Below are 19,492 nucleotides of genomic sequence, written 5' to 3' on the forward strand. Positions count from 1 at the left end.
TAAATCCTAACAGTTGTCATCACAGGAAATATTTTTGTGTGTGTGTATATACCAGGGGTGCCAAAACAATGTATACATGTGATTTGTACATGTTATCTGTATATATTGAACATTACAATTTTAATACAATTTTTTCCTTTCTTAAAATGTGTATACATATTTTTGGCACCCTCTGTATATATCATGAAATGATTACCGATAATAAGTTTTGTTAATGTCCATTATCTCATATACAGAAGGTGTCAAAAAATGTATACACATTTTAAGAAAGGAAAACTGTATTAAAATTGTAATACTCAATATACACCAATAACAAAAGATGAATACAAGTCACGTTTGACTTCTGCAATTACAAGAGGTGCTCAAAGTGGTTGCCATCAACGTCCAGACACTTCTGATTACGGCAAACTACTGCTTGAGCAATGTTGACCAAAATGCCCATTTATATACATTTTTTGGTACCCCCAGTGTAAGTCAAATCATTATGCTGTATAGCTTAAACTTACACAGTGCTGTATGTCTATTATTTCTCTATAAAAAATGGAGGGTGGGGGGAGGAAGTAAAACAATACAAAAACAGAAATTTATTCTCTAACTGTTCTGGAAGCCAGAAGTTCAAATTCAAGATGTTGACAGAGCTGTTACCCACTCTGAAGGATCTAAGGCAGAATCTTTCCTTGTCTTTTCAAGTTTCTTGTGGTTCATTGAATTCTTTGGCCATCTATGGCTTGTAGACACATCTGTCCACTCTCTACTTTTGTCTTTACATAGCCTTCTCTCCTTTGAGTTTCTGGTTGTAGGTGTCTCATTTCCCTTTCCTTTATCTTATAAGGAGAGTGGTCTTTGAATTTTAGGCGTACTCTAAATAAAGGACAATCTCATCTTGAGATACTTTTTTTTTTAATTTAAAGTTTATTGCGGTGACAATTGTTAGTAAAGTTACATAGGTTTCAGGTGTACAATTCGGTAATATATCATCTATACATCACATTGTGTGTTCACCATCCTGAGTCATTCTCCTTCCATTATTAAGATACTTAATTACACCTGCAAAGGTCCTATTTCCAAATAAGGTCTCATTCACAGATACCAGGTGTTGCAAATTTAGATCTATTTTTTTAAGGGGACACAATTCATATCACTACACTGAATATATGTCATGCTTTATTTTTATTTTTTTAAAACAAGGTTTTAAGAAAAGAAATGGTAAACAATTTTAGAAAAATGTGGTAATTTGACTTTCTGAGTCAAAAGATCTATAGATTAGTGAGAGAAAGAAAATCGCACAAACTCATCACCATATAAAAGAGAAATTCTTAATCAGTTTTTGAAAAATGACTTCACTAATTATGATTCTGAAAAGAACTTTTCAAATAAGATTTTCAAAAGCCATTGATGTGTATTTCTCTTTTTCTGAGAGCAAGCTAATGAGAACAGTACCGTATTCACATGTAGAGAGAATACCTTTTAAGATAATAAAGAGTTTGGGATTTTTTGGTATTGCCAAATACAGGACTCTATTAACATGTCCAGAAAGCATTTTTTTTGTGTATGTACACAGTGTTACCCATGATGAACTCTTGTTTTTTTTTTTTTTGCTTTTATCCTTAAATCATCTATGATGTTGAGATTTGGGCCTTTGGATCGTTGTGATCCTAACTTTAGTCTGGTTTACGATTGGCTCAGGATTCAAGTCATAAAAGGAATATTATACCTGACACTTAGCCACAGCACCTTTGTGTTTAGTGTGACGTAGCTATGACCAACTTTGCTAGGATGTCATTTCATGCATCAGTTAGAAATGTCAATGAAGCAATCCTTTCTAGTCAAGAATGACATTTCAGCCAATATATTAAAAGTTATTTGAGTTCCTAAATATAAAAAAGTTGATAGTTATTTGAGTTCCAAAATTTAAAAATTGGATTTCCTTAATTTTCACCTTTTCCGACAAGTAATGATTTTCTGGATGAACTCCAATCAACTTAAAAATGACTGTTAGATTATTTAGAAAAGAATACTCATCAAACAAAATAATTTAAAAAGTTTTTAAAAGATATGCTCACTGGTGAATAATTAGGACGTTATGTTAAACCTTCATACAATCCTGCATTTGAAGTGTCCAAAATTTATCTTTGAAGTCATGTTTTATAGTGGGGACAGTTTGAGAAGGTGGTGAATCAAAGCCTTATCATCTGTTTCTTAACAGACAGCACTATCCAAAAAAAAAAAAAAAAAAAAAAACCAAGATCCCAGAATAGCACTAGGATCCAGAAAATTGGCTTCTAAGCTTTCTGTCTTCTGAATAAGGCCATTGTCCGAATTCCTAAATTTGTATGTCCTCATACTAAAAGCCAATTGGGTATAGTTAAAAATTAAGAAAATTCAATTTTTAAATTTTTCACAAAGCTATTGTTATACCTTTAAAGTAGTAAAAGTTTGAGTATTTTATAAAGTGTCCACACAATTTATATTACTGATCTTTCATCATAATATGGTTGGAATAGTCGTTGCACTCAAGACATGAAGGAAAAATACGCTTCAGGGTTTGGCTGTGAAATAGCTGACATATAACAGAATCACTCACAGTTTTTCACTCTAGACGCCAGGCAGGGGTGCCAGTTTGTGGATGGGCAACCTGATGCCGCCTTCAGCTTTGCCCTCCTAATAAGACATCTGACACAAAGCTGCAATTATTCTGTGGTGACATCACCACTGCCCTTTTGCTTGTAATTAGATGAATTATTCTTATGTTTCATAGTGGAAGAATTCAATTTTAAATCTGACCTAGCAATGAAAGTCAGTGTGATTTCTATGTCATGTTTTCATCCTGGTTTATTTTTACCTTCTGGAAGTGCTTCTAATACAGACCTGAAACTCTGAAAGTATTTTCCAATTTGAAGTATAGAGTGCTCTCGGGAAGTTTAAAAAATAAAAAAATTAAAAAAATCATATTTAATCACTGGCCTAATCAACTAAAAGAGGTGTTACACATTTTCATAATACATAAAGGATCACCCAAGTTAAGTCCCAAGATATCTATTCTCAACTTTCTTTTACACAGCACAGTGTTTTTCAACGATTAAATAGGAAAGGGGAAAAAAAAAGAAACCAGGTAGGATTGTCTGGATTTATAAAATTGGCATCCAAATTACAATAATCGTAATTATAGTAATCACTTAGGGCCCTTGAGATTCTTTTCTTCTTTTTTAACCTCGTAAGTTAGCTATTTGATTATGCCTTCCATCTCTCAAGTGACTAAAGCTCTTTGAGAGAAAGACTACTGTTTCTTTCACTTTTAATCCTCATAGCTCTTCCACATTACCTCATACGTGGTGGATTTTATTAGTGTGTGCTGAATGAATATAACATATTCATAAATTTTGTCACATGTAGACATTTATTTACATACTTGTAGTCTATATACACTTCAGGCCCAGACCATTTTTCTCTCTTACTCTCTGACTTTTTAAACTTTTAAACTAATAGCTTTTGGTGGGGACAAAAGTAAGAAGGAAACATTGAGTCAAGTCATTGTAGCTATCTGTTTTTTATTTTTTTTTAGCTACACTACCTTAATGGCAGGGTCACTTAAAACATGGCAGCACCTTCTGAAACCCTCAATTAGATAAGATAGCTGCCAAAAGAAGGTAGTTGCTGGCTTCTGATGAAATGGGAGGGCCAAATAAAAAATAAATGAGGTATCTCAGACCTTCCAACTCTAAGATTCTATGATGTATCATTAAATAAGTTAAATATTGGGAAGTCATAGTTAATTATATGCAGGTTCTCCTAAACGCTTTAGTTTGACCTAGAATGAGTCAAACGGATTTCTCTTGCAGAAATTCCAATATACAACCAAAAATTTCACACACTATGTCAGAATGGGGAATGAACACTATCACTAGAAGCCTGGAAGCAGATTTGAATACTAAAAAAATATCCTATGTATTGAGAAGACCCTTTTTATTCTAACAGAAATATCTATATATCTATATACATTTTTTTTCTCCTGATGCCATTGCTCAAAAGAGTTTAGTTTTGTTTGGTTGTTTAGTTTTGGTAAGCCATCAAAGATTTTAAAATTGGAGTGTTACCTTTGTATAGTATCAATAGACAGAAAAGACCTATAAAATGGTCTTTGAAAAACAGTAAAATGGTCTTGCACTAGGATAAGCCACTATATAGAACCTTCGGGATCCTGACTATTGCCTCATAAAAGAGAGTGCATCCAGTCTAATGCCACTTAATTATCAATACATTTTTATAAGATGCACTAACTCTACATGTCTTAAAAAAACTCATAATATTATGTAATATATTGTGGATTTCCTAAAGCGTTATGGCTATGTATCTTCTGGAAAATTGTTTCATAGTGAACATGCATATCCCAGCCATTTTACGTGTTTATCAAATTATTCTAATCTGACTTTACTACTTTGAACTTGGCCAGAGTTAAAAGTTTTCTGAAAGCTTATTCAGTAGGAACTAATACTTCTTTTGGGGGGGAGGAACTATTTGTTGTAGGTGTTGAGATTGCTTTTTTATGTGATCATAAAGTTATAGTTTAGAGCAAGTTTATTTTGCTGCAAGAATGTATTTAGGAGTACAATTCTTTTAAGTAAGTTGAAGCTATTCTGATAAATGTATATGTAAATTAGAATATAACTTAAATCTGTGATTTGGCCACTTAAAAGGTTGGTGTGACTAAACCAACCTTGAAATTGTACCATTAAAGGCCAAAAAAGAAAAGAAAAACAATGGCTGGGTAAGGTAACATAGAATTGAAGACAATAAGAAACATGAGAATTAGACTCCATAAGAAACTCTTTTTTTAAAAGGATGTTATTTGTATCATATATTCATTTATTCAACAACTTCTGTTGACCACTTATTATGTACCAATGACTCCACTAAGATTAGGCTTCCCTGAAACTAACAAAACTGTGACTTTAAATAACTTAAGTAATACAGAACAAGGCAGAATAACATATAACATCAAAGAAGTCTATATGAAGGTAGTTCAGTGCTAGTGAGGTGGCTCTGTTGACGTTATAATCCCCTGCTACTTCTTCTGTCTTTCCATTCCACCATTCTGTCACATCAGTTCCATTCAAATTCACCTCATAATCTAGTATGGTAGTTGGACCTTATATTAGTCTGCTGAGGTTTCCATGACAGAATATCACAGTCTGGGGCAGAGGGGTTGCTTAAACAAGAAAAAAAAAATTACTTTCTCACAGTTCTTGAGGCTAGAATTCCAAGATCAAGGTGCCATCAGGGTTGGTTTCTGGTGACACCTCCCTTCCTGGCTTGTAGTCAGCTGGCTTCTCACCATGTCCTCACATGGCCTTTCCTCACTGCATGTGTGTGGAGAGAGAATCTCTGGTGTCTCTTCCTCCTTTATCAGGATACCAGTCCTGTTGGATTAGGGCCTCACTCTTCTGACCTTGTTTAACCTTAATTACTTCCTTAAAGGCCCTGTCTCCAAATAGAGTCACCTTGGGTGTTAGCGCTTCAACATTTGAATTGGGAGAGGCACAATTCAGTCCCTCACAGAGCTCTTCCTCTTTTGTAGAAATTCTTAACTGAAGAAAAGAGAAGGACAAAAGAAGAAAATGGAAGGGCAAAAAAGGGCAAATCTTTTAGGTGAATCAGTTCTGCTTAAGGAGCTTCCTGGATGTCTCATACAGTATTTCCACTTACTTTTCATTGATCAGTATTTAATCATAGAATCACACATAGCTACACAAGTTGTCTTTTAGCCATGTGCATTGCTACCTTGAGTAAAGACTTTATTACTAAATTAAAGGAAGAAATAGCTATTAGAAGTCCACAAGTCATCTTTGTTATATCCAGAAATTGTTACAGACATTGAAGATGAGAATATGAATTCTTAGCTTTTAATAGTTTGTAGTCCAAGAGGGGAATAAAGCATGTAACCTAGATACCTGTAATGTAATATAATGTGTCCTATGGGATAAATAAGTCAAAATCCTATAGGAACACAGAGGAAGAATGATTATCAGTGGGGGCAGCTGGGGAGGGTGACCTTGAGATAGACTTTAAAAGATGGATGGAAGTTCTTAAGGCTGAGAAGTGATTCAGATGAGAATAGAAGATGTTTCAGGGGACTGCCAATATTAAAGGGTGGCCATAACTTGACATTCTTAGCCAGAAATGGTAATGAGATTGGAAAAGTGAAATGAGGCCTCATTTTAATGGTTCTAAAATGCTATTTAGGGAGTGGGACAGAATTTATTAGGCTCTGGAGAGCCATCCAAGAATAAGACAGTATTATAACCAGATATGTGTTTTTAAAAATAACACTTTGGGCAATAGGAAGGAAAATAAATTTATGAATGTAGAGATAGAGGTGTGTGTGTGTGTGTGTGTTTGTGTTTGTGTGTGTGTGTGTGTGTGTTTTACCACAAGAAACTCTTCTAACGAAATGTAGTATTAGATCAAATTAATGTCAGAGGTTGAGATCTTTGTTGTTACTATTGATTCGTTTGTGCTAATTTTTGCCCCTTTAAAGATCCAAATAATAATTTAAGAGCAGAGAGTTACAAGAAAACATTGAATGGTGAGAAATGATGAGGTCAGCAAGCTTTCTAAAGTTGAGAGATAGTTGAGGAAAATTGTCAAACAAACATTTTCATTCATCTGCCATAATCTTGCTACAGCCTGTTTAGACTTGCTGATAATTGTAGAACTCCGTGGCATTTTTCCTTTCCATCTTTATATGTTTATATTCTCAGAAGGAGATGTTCAATCCAACTGTCGCATGCTGGACGGTTCCAAATTGAGTGATGACCTGTTTCTTTAATGTCTTCCCTAAGTGCCTAGTGTTTGTGAAATAAAAATGGCCAGTGGAAAGCCAGTGTTACTTGATTTATATCCATATTTCTTGGTTAAACTTCTCCCAGATTAATGAATTATGAGCTCCTGGAGCAGCACATGTGTCTCTTTCTTAATGTAATTCTGAGTTCCATAATTTGGATTGTCTGCACTTCTCCAAAGAGGCATTGATCCATCCATATAAAAGGCACAGTCCTAGGATGTGAAATAAGAAACTAGAATGTGGACAAGAACTGAGGAAATTATGGAAAGAAACTAGTAGAAATTCTAGCTGTCAACAAATTTTCAGGTCAGTGTATTTGTTTAAGCAAATTGTAGACTTTGGCTAATCATCGTGTTAATCTCATTTCCAAAATCTTTGACTTTTTTTGCCCTTCCAAGTTCACCCTCAGCGAAGGTCACCAGAGTTCGAGTATAAGATTGCAGCTCCCACAGCAGACTACCCTTTGCCAGATTCCCACCAGGCTGTTGTTAACACACCTTGCTTGCTGCTGAAGTCATTATATGCCCCCACATCCTAATCGTGCCGCCTTATATCGTCTTCTGCTGACCCTCACTCCTTACTTTCAATGTCACCAAAAGTCAAGACATCGTGTAAATAGGAAATGGATAAAGATAATTAAGACCGTTCATTCAAGTTCTTTTATTTTGTGTCTCCTTGCAGCTCTAAGACACAGAACGGCATTGTGTTTGTTCTAAATTTCTTTGTCGAAAGTTATAAAACTAGGACAAAATGTAATGAAATTGAGAATTAGAGAAGTTATATCATATCAATACATCTTCAAACATAATAATTACATAGAGAAAATTTACAGGCTTTTTTTATCATGAAATACTTCAAGCTAACAAGAAAATTAAAGAAGTTATGTAACAAACATGAATGTGCCCAATACCCAGCTTTGCGAAATTTAAATATTTCCCCATAATTGTTTATTGTTCATAAGAAATAAAGCACCATTAAGATTTTTGAGAAAGCCTAATGATGAGCAAATCTGTTTCTCGCTTGAGGTCAGAACCAATTGGGAAATGACAACGAATCACAATGGAGCACAGCTGATCAATGAAATTCCCACTGTTGACCCTTAGATGAAGCTGACTTACCCTCCAGCACCAGATCAGAGCCTGACACTGGAGGAATAAAATAAAGCAGGTTTTTTGTTTTTTGGGTTTTTCTTTCTTTCTTTTTTTTTTTTTTTTTTTTTTAATAGAAAGGCTCACTTCCAAGAGAAAATGAATACGAGAGAAGACTGGGCTACTGTTCAGTTTCTCCTTCCAAATTCACCAATCAGTTAAATGTGAAAGGAAGGAAGATATAGAAATAGACAAGGAGTGTTACACCCAGTGAGTCTCTCTCCACCTGGAAGGAATGGGAAGTGAAGATTGTCTTCTAAAAACATGTCAAGTTAAAGCCACATTTTTATCTCCTTTTGGAACCTATTATCTTCCTTCCCTTTCCCCAGTCCAGAGGTAACCTCTACCTGAATTGCAAGATCCTTTTATATGACAAGTATTTAGTTGCTAGAGTTTTGTGAGTCTAAGTACAAGAATGCTTTCATTAAGAAAAATACTGGCTGCCAATTCTTGGGGGATATTAACCATAACATCTGTATTACTTCAATTTCAAGATACCCTCATAGGCTAATGGAAAGAATGTAAAAGATGATGCTACTGGATAGAAATAGAGTTTGGATCCAAGGATATTACTTCTCGGCTAATGTTCTAAGTGTTAAAAGATCATTATGGTCTTAGTTAGCAGCAACAATTATAGCTAAGAAAACAAAGTTTAGAGCTTTCTCAAAACAGAAGAAAAAAGCATCAAAAAGTTATATCTTTCCCCTGAAAAGAAAACAAGCATTCTACTGACCTTTGCCTTCTTAAATATTTCAACATTCCAGGCTACTGATATTTTTCTTCATATCTTATAAACAAACCCCAATGTCCTTTAAAATACTTTCTAAATTCTTTTCCAATTTTTTTCAGGTGAATAGCAAGTTATAGTCATTTGGCTTACACTGTTTCCTCTTGATAAACCGGACACGTTTTAAATTGAGTAGAGATACCAAAAAGCTTTTGATGAAGAGAAAGTTTGGTAGTGAATGATATAATGGAAAATTTCTATAATAAGTAACTAGGAAGGGAGAATAATTATACAGAATCATTTTAGTTTAAGTGGTAGTGTATTATTAGGGGCAGTACTGAGCCATCCAGAAATATTAGCCTATTAAATGGTATAGAAGAATCAATAACCACATCTCTTAGTGTCTGGAATTTGAAATTGCCAGTTAAAGCTACTAGGTAACTCTAGGATGAGCAATCATTTTCTTACAGGTTTTGTTTTTGGTTGGGGTTTGCACAGTATTCCGTTTTGTTGGCTTCATGAAACCCTTACTGTATTAATGTTAATGATTGACCACTGCGTGTTAAACTAGAAAGCATTTAGATAACCGTATTCCATCAAGAAGGAATGTTATAAATCTGTACACTTTGCCTCCTGCTTCTGAGCAAGTTGGCAAAAAACAAACAACAAAAAAATGAACAAACAAACAAAACACAAGAGCTAAAGGCAAGTTAAATCTAATATCCCTTTGGGGATCATGGCAAAATAAAATACAGGTAGACTTCACTTTATGTGTTGGTTGCAGTCTTAAAACCTTGCATAAAAGTCAAAACATTTTTAAAAGTCTAGTCATGTCTCTTTTGAAAAAATATTGTATCTGACTCAAAATACTACTAATTATTTTTCAATCTAAATAAGCAGAACCTAACTTAACTGATTTTTTTCCTTTTTTTTGGAATTCCACTAAGTGAGGAGTGTCTGATATATTTTATAGGTGATATATTGCAGTACAAATGATCACACTTTTAAAGAAGCTTAAAATTTGACTTTGCCTCTAATTTCAATAATCCAAATGTTTTCCACTAGTATGTATATTTGAAATGTTTACGATTATTCTTTTCCATTTTTTTTTGTTACACCTAAGAGTGTTTTCACTCAATTTTAACTCCAAACTCCAAATTGTACAATTAAGAAAAAGAGAATGGCTTTTGACTCTTTTTTGTACCATTTGCAATTAGGTAACTGGATAATCCTTTTTCTAATTTTTTTTTATTGTCATATAGGAGATGTCATTGGTTCAAATTCAGAGTCAAATCTTAGCCAACTACCATATGTACTCCGAGTATTGATGCCTTACAATAAAGGACTTGAATAAAAAGTTGTACCTTTATTAACAGATTCTTTTCAATGAGTTTTATTAATTTACATATAATATCTTCTCAGTAATACATATGAGTTAGTAACACATTGCCAGTCCTAAGGTTATTTTTGTTAGTATACACAACAGGTAGTTTCATGGGTCAGGAAAGCAAAGAGGTAGTGTACACAGTGATATGAATGATTTTCAATTTCCTAATTTCCATTGGGCTTATTCAATATAGAAACAAACAAACAAATAAGAAGTAGAAAAAATTTCACTGTTCCCAGTGAAGCAATGGCAGTATCTGAAGTAGTAACCATGTCTCATACACTTAGAAAGTGTATACCCTTCAAAAGCTAACACTCAAGCCACCCAGAAAAATTGTTTCATTAAATAGTATAAGAGAATCAATAATGGAATCTCCCAATGCCTGGAATTTGACATTGCCAGTTAAAGCTACCGGTAAATTGGAAATCCTTTATTTTATATTGCTTACTACCTTTTGGATTTCCTGGCCCTCATAAGTACCTGTTGTGCATACTAACAAAAATAACTTTAAAACTGTCAGTGTCTTACTATCTCACTGAGAAGAGATTATCTGTAAATTAATAAAACTCACTGAAAAGGTTTCATTAACAACAGTACAGCTTTCATGTAGATTCTTACACATCCAAAGACTTTGGATCTCCTATTTCTGGGTAAGTGTTTGACAACCCTGCTGTGTTTTGAAGTGTCATACGCCTTCCCATACGCCGTGCTCCACGCTGTATGGTCACAGAAATTCATGAGTTCAGCTCTCAGAATGCCAGGGCAGCTGGAGAACAGAGCGCTGTGCTCATGTTGCTTGCACAAACACACCAGGCTTGTTTCCCACAGTGGGAGCCAGGGACCCCTAAGGTTCTGCAGCTTTTTTATCCTGTAAAACACTGAACCAGAGGATGATGCTGATAGAATGGAGGCATTGGGTTCTGAGGCTGTTTAAAGAATTTTAGGAGAAGGGACAGTCTGAGAGGAGCTGGCAGAGCCAGCAATTATTTGTGGTAGGAGGATATGGGAAAAGAGCAGATGTCTGTAGATACTACAAAGGAAAATAAACTTTGTGGAAGAACAAACTTGTGTAGAAAAATCTTGCGAGGCGGGGGATTTTTTTTTTTTTTTTTTTTAACTAAGGATATTTGGGAAACACTATTGGAGTTTAATATTCTGGGCAGCACTTACTGAAGGGGACACGTTCTTACAGCCAAACTGACCTTTGTACTAGAAATCTTCATTTCTTTGTTTATTCCGTCTTGTTCCATTTAACAAACTTGTATTAAACACCTACTGTGTGCCAAGAATTAGGCCTCCTTGCCTCTCTCCCGCTAGCCCTATAGAAATACGCACATATACACACACTCACTTTGAAGTTCAAATACCATTTGTAATAACTGGAGGCCCACGGGACGTTAGCACTAAAAGTCAAAACAATTCGCTCACTACACCAAGCTAAAGTTAAAAAGCAGCTTCCCAGGATGAAACTTGGAAAATTCTTGCACCCCGAGGTGTTTATTTGGATTGGCTTTTCTGGACTTGCTGATGGAGGTAGATGTCTTGCTGACATATTACATCATTTCTGGTGAAAGAACTTTGAATGGGGAGATGGATTGAGCCTTTTTTTTTTTTTCTTTTATAACTGTATCGGGAAATTCCAGTTGTTTGAAGGAGACACTGAGTTGGAGATGATATTTTTTCCAGAAAATATAAATTCCTGTATTTAAGATTATGCTGTCATTTCCAAACACATGTGTTGGTTCTGTACTCTTTGCTCAAGGCTCTCACTCTGTCTTCTTTTCATTCTATTTTTATTTCTCTTGTCCTTACCACTGGAGTTCTTTGGCTCCTCCTTCTCAAGATTGCAATGTTGTAAAAATAATCATCTCAGAATTCAAATCAAGAAGAATGATGCAGGACTGTCATGTGATTGGACAGGCTGAGTTACACTTTTGATCAGATTTTATCTTTTAAGGCACCATGTATGCCAAAATTGGGATCCAACTCACTTAGCCTGTTCAAAATAATTAAACTAATTAAGACTTCAGATCCACAACCAGTGTTGTATTATAAAGATATTTCAACCAGTATTATAAAGGTATTTCATTTTACTATATTACAACGTGAGGAAAAGGGCTTCCAACTTTCACCAACTCGTATCATTTAAAATGTTTTTCTTCCAACTCCCTGGAGTGCCTCAATGTTAAATATATTTTATCTAAATGTAAGGAGAAAATAAAAAGTAAAATTGGAGTTATGCAAATCCCTCATGTATCACATCATAGCTACCGTGAACATATATGACTTTAGGAGTTCATATCCATTCGAGCAGCAGTGGACGAACTCTTTCTACCAGGAAGCTTTGTAAGAGGTGCCCAGGATGTACCAGCACCCGCACTGCCTAGGTGTGCTCTCTGCTTCTCAGGTGGCTCAACACGGTGACACAGTCAGTATGGCCTGAATATACTAGAGGAGTGTGCAGGCTCATCCTATCCTTGGAATAGACTTGTGGTCTTTGAAGTAGGTTAGAGGTGAGTAGCTTGTCACTGGAGTGAGAGAAGCCTTGACTTGCTATTAGCTCAGAACCTGGGTGGTATCATAAATATGCACCACCTCTTGAGGGACTGAGATAAGACGCCAAGGGATCTAACTGCAAGAACAGTGATCACCTGCACTCCTCCTCCTCGGCCAGCTCTTCCACTTGGAGGGCCTGACACCCTCATCTCAGATTTTCTTTATACATGTCATTGCAGCTGTGAGCCGAAACTGGGAATGTGCTGTGGACATGAGTCAATGCACCCCTGTCCTGCGCACTGATATCACACGTCTGTATCGCTTTTTAAGATACAAATGATCATCAGAATGGGGGGAAATCCTCTTGCAAAAGAAAACTCAACTGCCAGAGGGTAAACTGACCCTTTGGATTTTACTTATGAAATGCATTAACTCATTTATTGACCGTTCCCTATGGAAGGCATTTGTAAGCTCATTTTAAATGGGATAAACTGAGGCTCATAGAGGTTAAATCATTTGCTTTTTTTTTTTTTTTTTTCCCCAAGCTAGGCCATAAGAGCTGTGAAAGCAGGAGCACTGCCTTTTTATGACTTTTTATCTCCAGGGTTAGCATATATGTTCAACCCAAAGTACAGATGTGATTTGTGTTTGTGGAATAAATAATACTGCAAAGCTACAGGGTGATTAAGAGCTCCCAAGGGCCATTTGAGGGTTCTGTTGACCTTGGTTGTTTTATTTTTATTAATATGACCAGCTCAATAGCACTGTAGTCACAAAGTCTATGATTCAGCCTCAGAAGACCAATGCTGAAGTCTGGTCTCCGCCACTCACCCAGCCTGGCCTTTGACAAATCGTTTAACCCCTCTGAGGTCCAGTTTCCTAACGCAGAGAGAGTAATGACTGCTGTCCTGCCTAACCTCCACAGTGTATTGACGAGCTCAATACCGTTATTTATGTGAAAATGTAAGTGGCAAAATATAAGCAGGAAACATTACACAACTGTAGGTTAGTAAGAGGTTTCTCTCTTTTATTGGTCTTACACATCATATTCCATCGTGGGGTTAAGAAATTGCACCAAATGATCTCTTTCACAAGAGATATCCTTCAATACCAACAATCTCATCTTCCTCCTCAGTTTTTAGCCTTAAGATATATCGTATATGTAAGCATATTTGAAAGAGAGAAAGCTTTTTCGCTTTTTTTCTACCCGAACTTATCTGTTGGAGTTGCAAACCCTCATGCAGCTTTCTCAGGAGCTCTGCAGCCATGTCTTCTCTCCTTAACCTTCCCCCTCATTCCAGCACCCTCCCAGCTGTGGTCACCGTAGAAGAGCCTCCTCCCTAACTCTGCTTCTCAAGAGATGAAATGACATGGAGCGATAGGAGCCTTTCTTCTAAACCCATCCTGTCACTTTCTACTAGCCCTTCGCAGTTGAGGGCTGTTATAAAAACTGAATCAACACGAATGACTTGGGAATCCTGGGGAAATGTGGACAAATTTCTCGGCCATCTTGAGCCCCCTTCTCCTCATCTGCACTGTGGTGATAATAACGTTGTTTAATTGTAGGATTTTGGGCAAATTATATGAGAAGGAGCCCGTTAAGAGTAACACATAGCAAGTACACGATATTGTTGTTATTATCAAGGGGAAAAAAACCCTTTTTTTGCTGGTAGATGTGAAATCAGAATTTACTTTTGACATCTGACTACTGTCTATGTTTTATTTCCAATCATTTTCACCTATATGACCCCTAAAGCCACCTCAGTTTTGTTTGTTTGTATGTTTTGTTTTTGTTTGACTTTGATTGAAAGTAAGTATGATTTTGCTTTACTTCTGGTACATAAAGTTCCAAGACAACTTAGTAAAACAAAATGAGCATTGAACTAAAAGTATGAGTAGCTGCTTTTACTGTTTATGCACTCCTTTAAATCAAAAGAACAAAATGTAAACTATTTTTTTTATGTCATCTCATGTGCTTCGGGCTCCTTGGTGCCTTAGCAAACATGAAAGAGGCTGATTTACAATCACTTTGGGCAAATTGCCTGGAGAATTCTGAGGACAGGAAATGAAAAAAGTTCAGCACACACCCCCGGACATTCCACACAACGTGTAGAATAAACAAACAGGCCCAAAAAGGAAACCAAAAGCTTTGCTCTTATATTGTGGGGGGAGTACCATGAACGGCCTTTGGGAGAGCATATACTAAAGATGATGAAGTGATGGAAAAATCCTTCGAGAGGGGGTGACTTGACCTTGATGAATGATAATCCCTTTCCTGTTTTGTTTAAAGGATGCTGAGAACTTTTAATTTAGGTAAATTCTGTTACCTGCATCAATTACGAAAGAGGGGTACCATGTTACAGATCTCTGCCTCTCAAACCTTAACAGGAGTCAGATTCCTGGGGATCTTGTTGGGACGTGGATACTAATTCAGAAAATCTGGAAGAAGGGACCTGAGATATTTGGACCTCTCATGAGCTCCCAGGTGATACAGACGTTGCTGCCTTGGTTTTGAGTCATCTTTTTCAACAAAATCATTGGTGGTGGTGTTCTGGTCCTTATCCATAGAACAGTGGTTTTAAACTCAGGTGATTTGGTCTCAGGGGAATTTGGCACTGTCTGGAGACATTTTTGTCTTCACAAGTCAGAGGGTACTACTGGCATCATGTGGATAGGGCCCAGGGGTGCTGCTAAACACAACGCGTAGGATAGCCCCTCATAACAAATAATGTTCTCACCCAAAATGTCAATAGTGCCAAAGTTGAGAAATCCCACTGTACAAGTACTAGTTTGTGTGTTGGTCATATCAAAAATAATTTGTTGAAACTGTTCAAAAAATAAAACTAAACTTGTGAGGAAAGGGTAGGAGCATGTACTATTTATTAATAGTTTGGAGTAGAGAGTCAACAGGGTTTAAAACTGTCTTCGAATATATGAAAGGCTATTATGTGGAAGATGGTAACCAGCTGTTCTCCATCACCCTTGAAGAATGAACAGGAAATGTACATAAATGGACCTGTGCTACCCATCGATTCTTTTTCTGCATCTTCCACGCGAGCCAGGCAAATGTCTCTATCATCTTGCTACCATATTTGTCGTGTCCTAAGTCTTGTTGCTGCAGAGACCCTCCTAAATCCTTGGGACGTATGTTCTTCTCACTGCCAAGTCACATCTCTCACTCCCCTTCAAAATCTAACTTGAAAGTTTCCATCTCCATAAAGTCTTGACTAAGATGAAATTGTTGCCAGTTCACCTCCAGCTACAACTGGCACGCTTCTTCCTTCTGCGTGTTATCTTTCATTCTATAAACATGATATTGCTCATCTGTGTGCAAGAAGTGGTGCTAGATTTTGAGGAGGAATAAGAAAGATGAGTAAGAGACCCCTGCTTTTAAGAATTTTCCAGTCCGATACAGAGAACAAACTGATGGTCACCAGATGGGAGGAGGTATGAGGGGGCTGGGATAAAAAGATTAAGAGATTAAGAAATATAAATTTGGAAAAAAAGAAATGTAAATTGGCAGTTATAAAAATAGTCGCAAGGGTATAAAGTACAGCCTAGAGAATATAATATTGTAATAACTATGTATGGTGTCAGATGGGTACTAGACTTACCGGGGTGATTACTTCATAAGGTATATAAATGTCTAATCACTATGCTGTACACATGAAACTAATATAATAGTATATGTCAACTGTAATTGAAAAATAAATTTAAAACATAAAAATATATAAATAAATTTTCAATCTAGGGAAAAAACTCACAGAGATAACTACAATGTATAGAGTGTTTAATAATTATCTGTATGAGAGATTTTTTTTTTAAAAAAAGAGGAAGGTTTAGTAAAAAGATTATTTTCAGGTGTGGAGATCAAGAAAGACTTTATAAATGGGCATACATAAGTATATATTTTTTGTAAATAGACATATGTAATTATCTTTTTTTAAGAACAAACTTTTCTCTAAGTTATATACAATCCTATGCTTCAAAGAAAGACTTCATATTGTTACCAAAATGTGAAGGTAACGAATTAGAGTCTGGATTTAGACTATATTTGTAGAAGAGTTTACAGTGGGTAAGGAAAGAGAATTTCTCAAGATACGTGTACCTATATCATGGTTTAACAAAGGAGAGTAGATTTAACACCTCTGAATGCACCTTATGATGCTCCGTGATTTTATAAGGGAGTGATCCTGGAGAAGAATTCTGAGTTACATCTAGGAGGGGAATACTTTGGAACTTCACAAGTATACTTTAAAAAACAGTACCAGGCATGGATTTTGGTACCATCCATTTGAGAGAATTTGGCACCATCCAGAACCCTTTTAGGAGAGAGTCTTACTTATAAAGGGTTTCCATTACCTGAGCTACAAGGAAATTGAAGAGAATCAACCCTCATTGAGTATCTCGTATGTGCCAGGCATTGAATGAACTCTAGATATATTATATCATCTGATTTAATTTTGACAGCAATTAGTGAGTTTTTCACCACCACCAACGCTGTAAGGAAGCTTTAGTGTATTAGGGTAACCTTCCATCCACTGTTTGATTCAGAGAGAAAAGCAGAGCAAATCTCAGGCCTGCATAGGAAGCCATCTCTGAGTGGAGACAATCACCTTGACTTCCCTTTAGAAGCAACAATGAGAAAACTTCCTCTCCCAAAGCTTTAAATTGTGACTCTTGCATCCTCTGTAGTCAAAACAAGAAAATGAAGCTGTTTCCATTTCATTAGTGGCCATGGTTTGCTGTGGGGCTCACTACTGGAAAACCCTTTTTAACTGCATTAGTCATATGTGAGCTTAAGTGTCTGCCCACTCTTTCCCACACAGCTGAAATCTTAAGCTCTGGGAATGATACAGGTACTAAATTACTGTGGCAGTTTGTTTGAATGTTAATATTTGTATTTTTTAAAACGCTTATGTTGATTTCCAGTCAGTAATAAGTTAATATGATAGACCTTTCTTGCAGTTCTCAATCTTGACCATCATTGCTCTTTTTAATAAGAGCACAGTTTTCAATGGTAACCTCAAGAATGCCTAACATAATTCAAAACACAGTGGAATCTTAGTTAACTCTGTGTAACTATCTTTGTTTTCCCTCTTAAAGTTGTTCTAGGCTTCTGCGTATCCTTCAATGTTGATGTGAAAAACTCAATGACTTTCAGTGGCCCCGTGGAGGACATGTTTGGATATACTGTTCAACAATATGAAAATGAAGAAGGAAAATGGTAAGCCAGTGGGTTTTGCTGTTGTTGCGGTTTAGTTTTCTCACAAGGTAATGGAAAATATTATCTGGCTACAATTTGTTCTGTGAGACTTCAACAGAATTAGTCATTTTTGGTAGAAAATGCAGTCTAATCATTTCGTAATGGACACTGACAAAGTTAAAAAAGAAAACTTCCTTGGCAATATTAAAATAAGTGGTTAGTGATGTCTGTGGAAGCCTGGGTTGACTCCAAGGAAGGTACTTATCCAAAATAGCCATTGTTCTGTAAATATGTTTTATGGCAAGAGTTCTTTAATTGTTCTCATTTTAAAGTAGCTGAAATTCAGCAGGAAGGATTGGGAGGTGGTGGATGTGATGCTGTCCCATGTTGCTTCTGTAATATAATACTGAGCTTATATTTTTGGCACTTTACTGAGCACCTGAGTTTGATCTACTACTTATAATGAACCTTACTGAAATTCTTTTACATATTTTTAAACCGTTTAATATTGGTTAAGTTCACTTTAGGTATGATTTTTATGGCTTTTTTTTTAAATTATGTTTCAGGTATACAACATTATAATACAACATCTGTATACACTGCAAAGTGATCACCTCCAACGTCTAATTACCATCCATCACCATGCAATTGATTCCTTTCACCCCTTTTGCCCACCCCCCAACCGCTTCCCTTCTAGTAACCACTGATCTGTTCTCTTTATCTACAAGGGCTTTTTGTTTTGTTTGTTTGTTTTTAATGATTTTAAGACATATTTAACTTGTTGAAAATTACACAAAAATAATATTAGAGCTTTTTTGGGTTATACTTAACATAATTTTTAGTGAGTCTTTTTTTATTATTACATCTTGTAGGAAAAAGAGCAGAAGTTAGTAAAACTTTGCTTCACCTTAATAACAAACTGAACAAGCCCATTTTTCTAGTAACTACAATAATAAACAAAAAGGAATTTAATTCTACTAGGAAAATTGTGATCTATCCATCACTGTTATATTTCATAGATGAAAAGATGTGCCTTTTTGATGTTTATCTTTTACTTTTCATTAATTTGATAATAATCCCCTAAGAACTATCCAAAGTAAGAATTTGCATTCTCACATTTCCTAAGTACAAATATTGTATTGGGTTGGTGCAAAAGTAATTGCTGTTTAAAAGGTTAAAAATAATCGCAAAAACTGCGATTACCTTTGCACCAACCTAATATCTTAGGTGTAAACTAGAATGTGTGGGGGTGCTTCTATCTTCTACTCACCTTATGACTATCTCAGATGAGAAATCTAATAATGGAGCAAAAGTTTTTATATCCTTTGTCTTTCCATCCTGTGCTCTCACTCTCCCCAACTCTTGTGTTTAAGGTTCAGCTGGCAAAGACATCCCAGTCACCATTTTATTCTTTTAAGCATTAGGTTTGCAATTCAGGGAGTTTTACCTCTGGGAGAATAATAGTGAGTGGACCAACTTGTCAAGCTTCTCTTTGTGCATAAGGTATATAATAAACTAAAATATACTGTGTTTTTCTTTAAAAATTTAACTTTTACATAAACTACATATAAAAGTTAATTTTCACTAGTTACTAATAGCTACATAAATTTTAAACAGGAATATAATAAATAGCAAGCCTTAAGAACTTAAACCACCTAGTTAAAATGAATTCTATTTAAAGGATAAT

At 35.7% G+C, this 19,492-nt stretch overlaps 1 protein-coding gene across 2 annotated transcripts in view; it reads left to right on the top strand.

Moving 5' to 3' along the window:
* The window catches only part of ITGA1 (integrin subunit alpha 1), a 155,928-nt gene that overhangs the window by 41,823 nt on the left and 94,613 nt on the right, over positions 1 to 19,492 (top strand). The window contains exons 1-2 of one of the 2 annotated variants that reach the window (XM_033111234.1): positions 15,011 to 15,084; positions 17,706 to 17,826. In XM_033111234.1, the coding sequence (XP_032967125.1) occupies positions 17,753 to 17,826 (74 nt within the window). In that variant the 5' untranslated portion in view covers positions 15,011 to 15,084; positions 17,706 to 17,752. Of the gene's footprint in view, positions 1 to 15,010; positions 15,085 to 17,705; positions 17,827 to 19,492 lie in introns of those variants that run through there. The other variant, XM_033111233.1, reaches the window with a different exon arrangement.

This window comes from Rhinolophus ferrumequinum, chromosome 7, assembly GCF_004115265.2.
Source record: "Rhinolophus ferrumequinum isolate MPI-CBG mRhiFer1 chromosome 7, mRhiFer1_v1.p, whole genome shotgun sequence".
Taxonomy (NCBI): Eukaryota; Metazoa; Chordata; class Mammalia; order Chiroptera; family Rhinolophidae; genus Rhinolophus; species Rhinolophus ferrumequinum.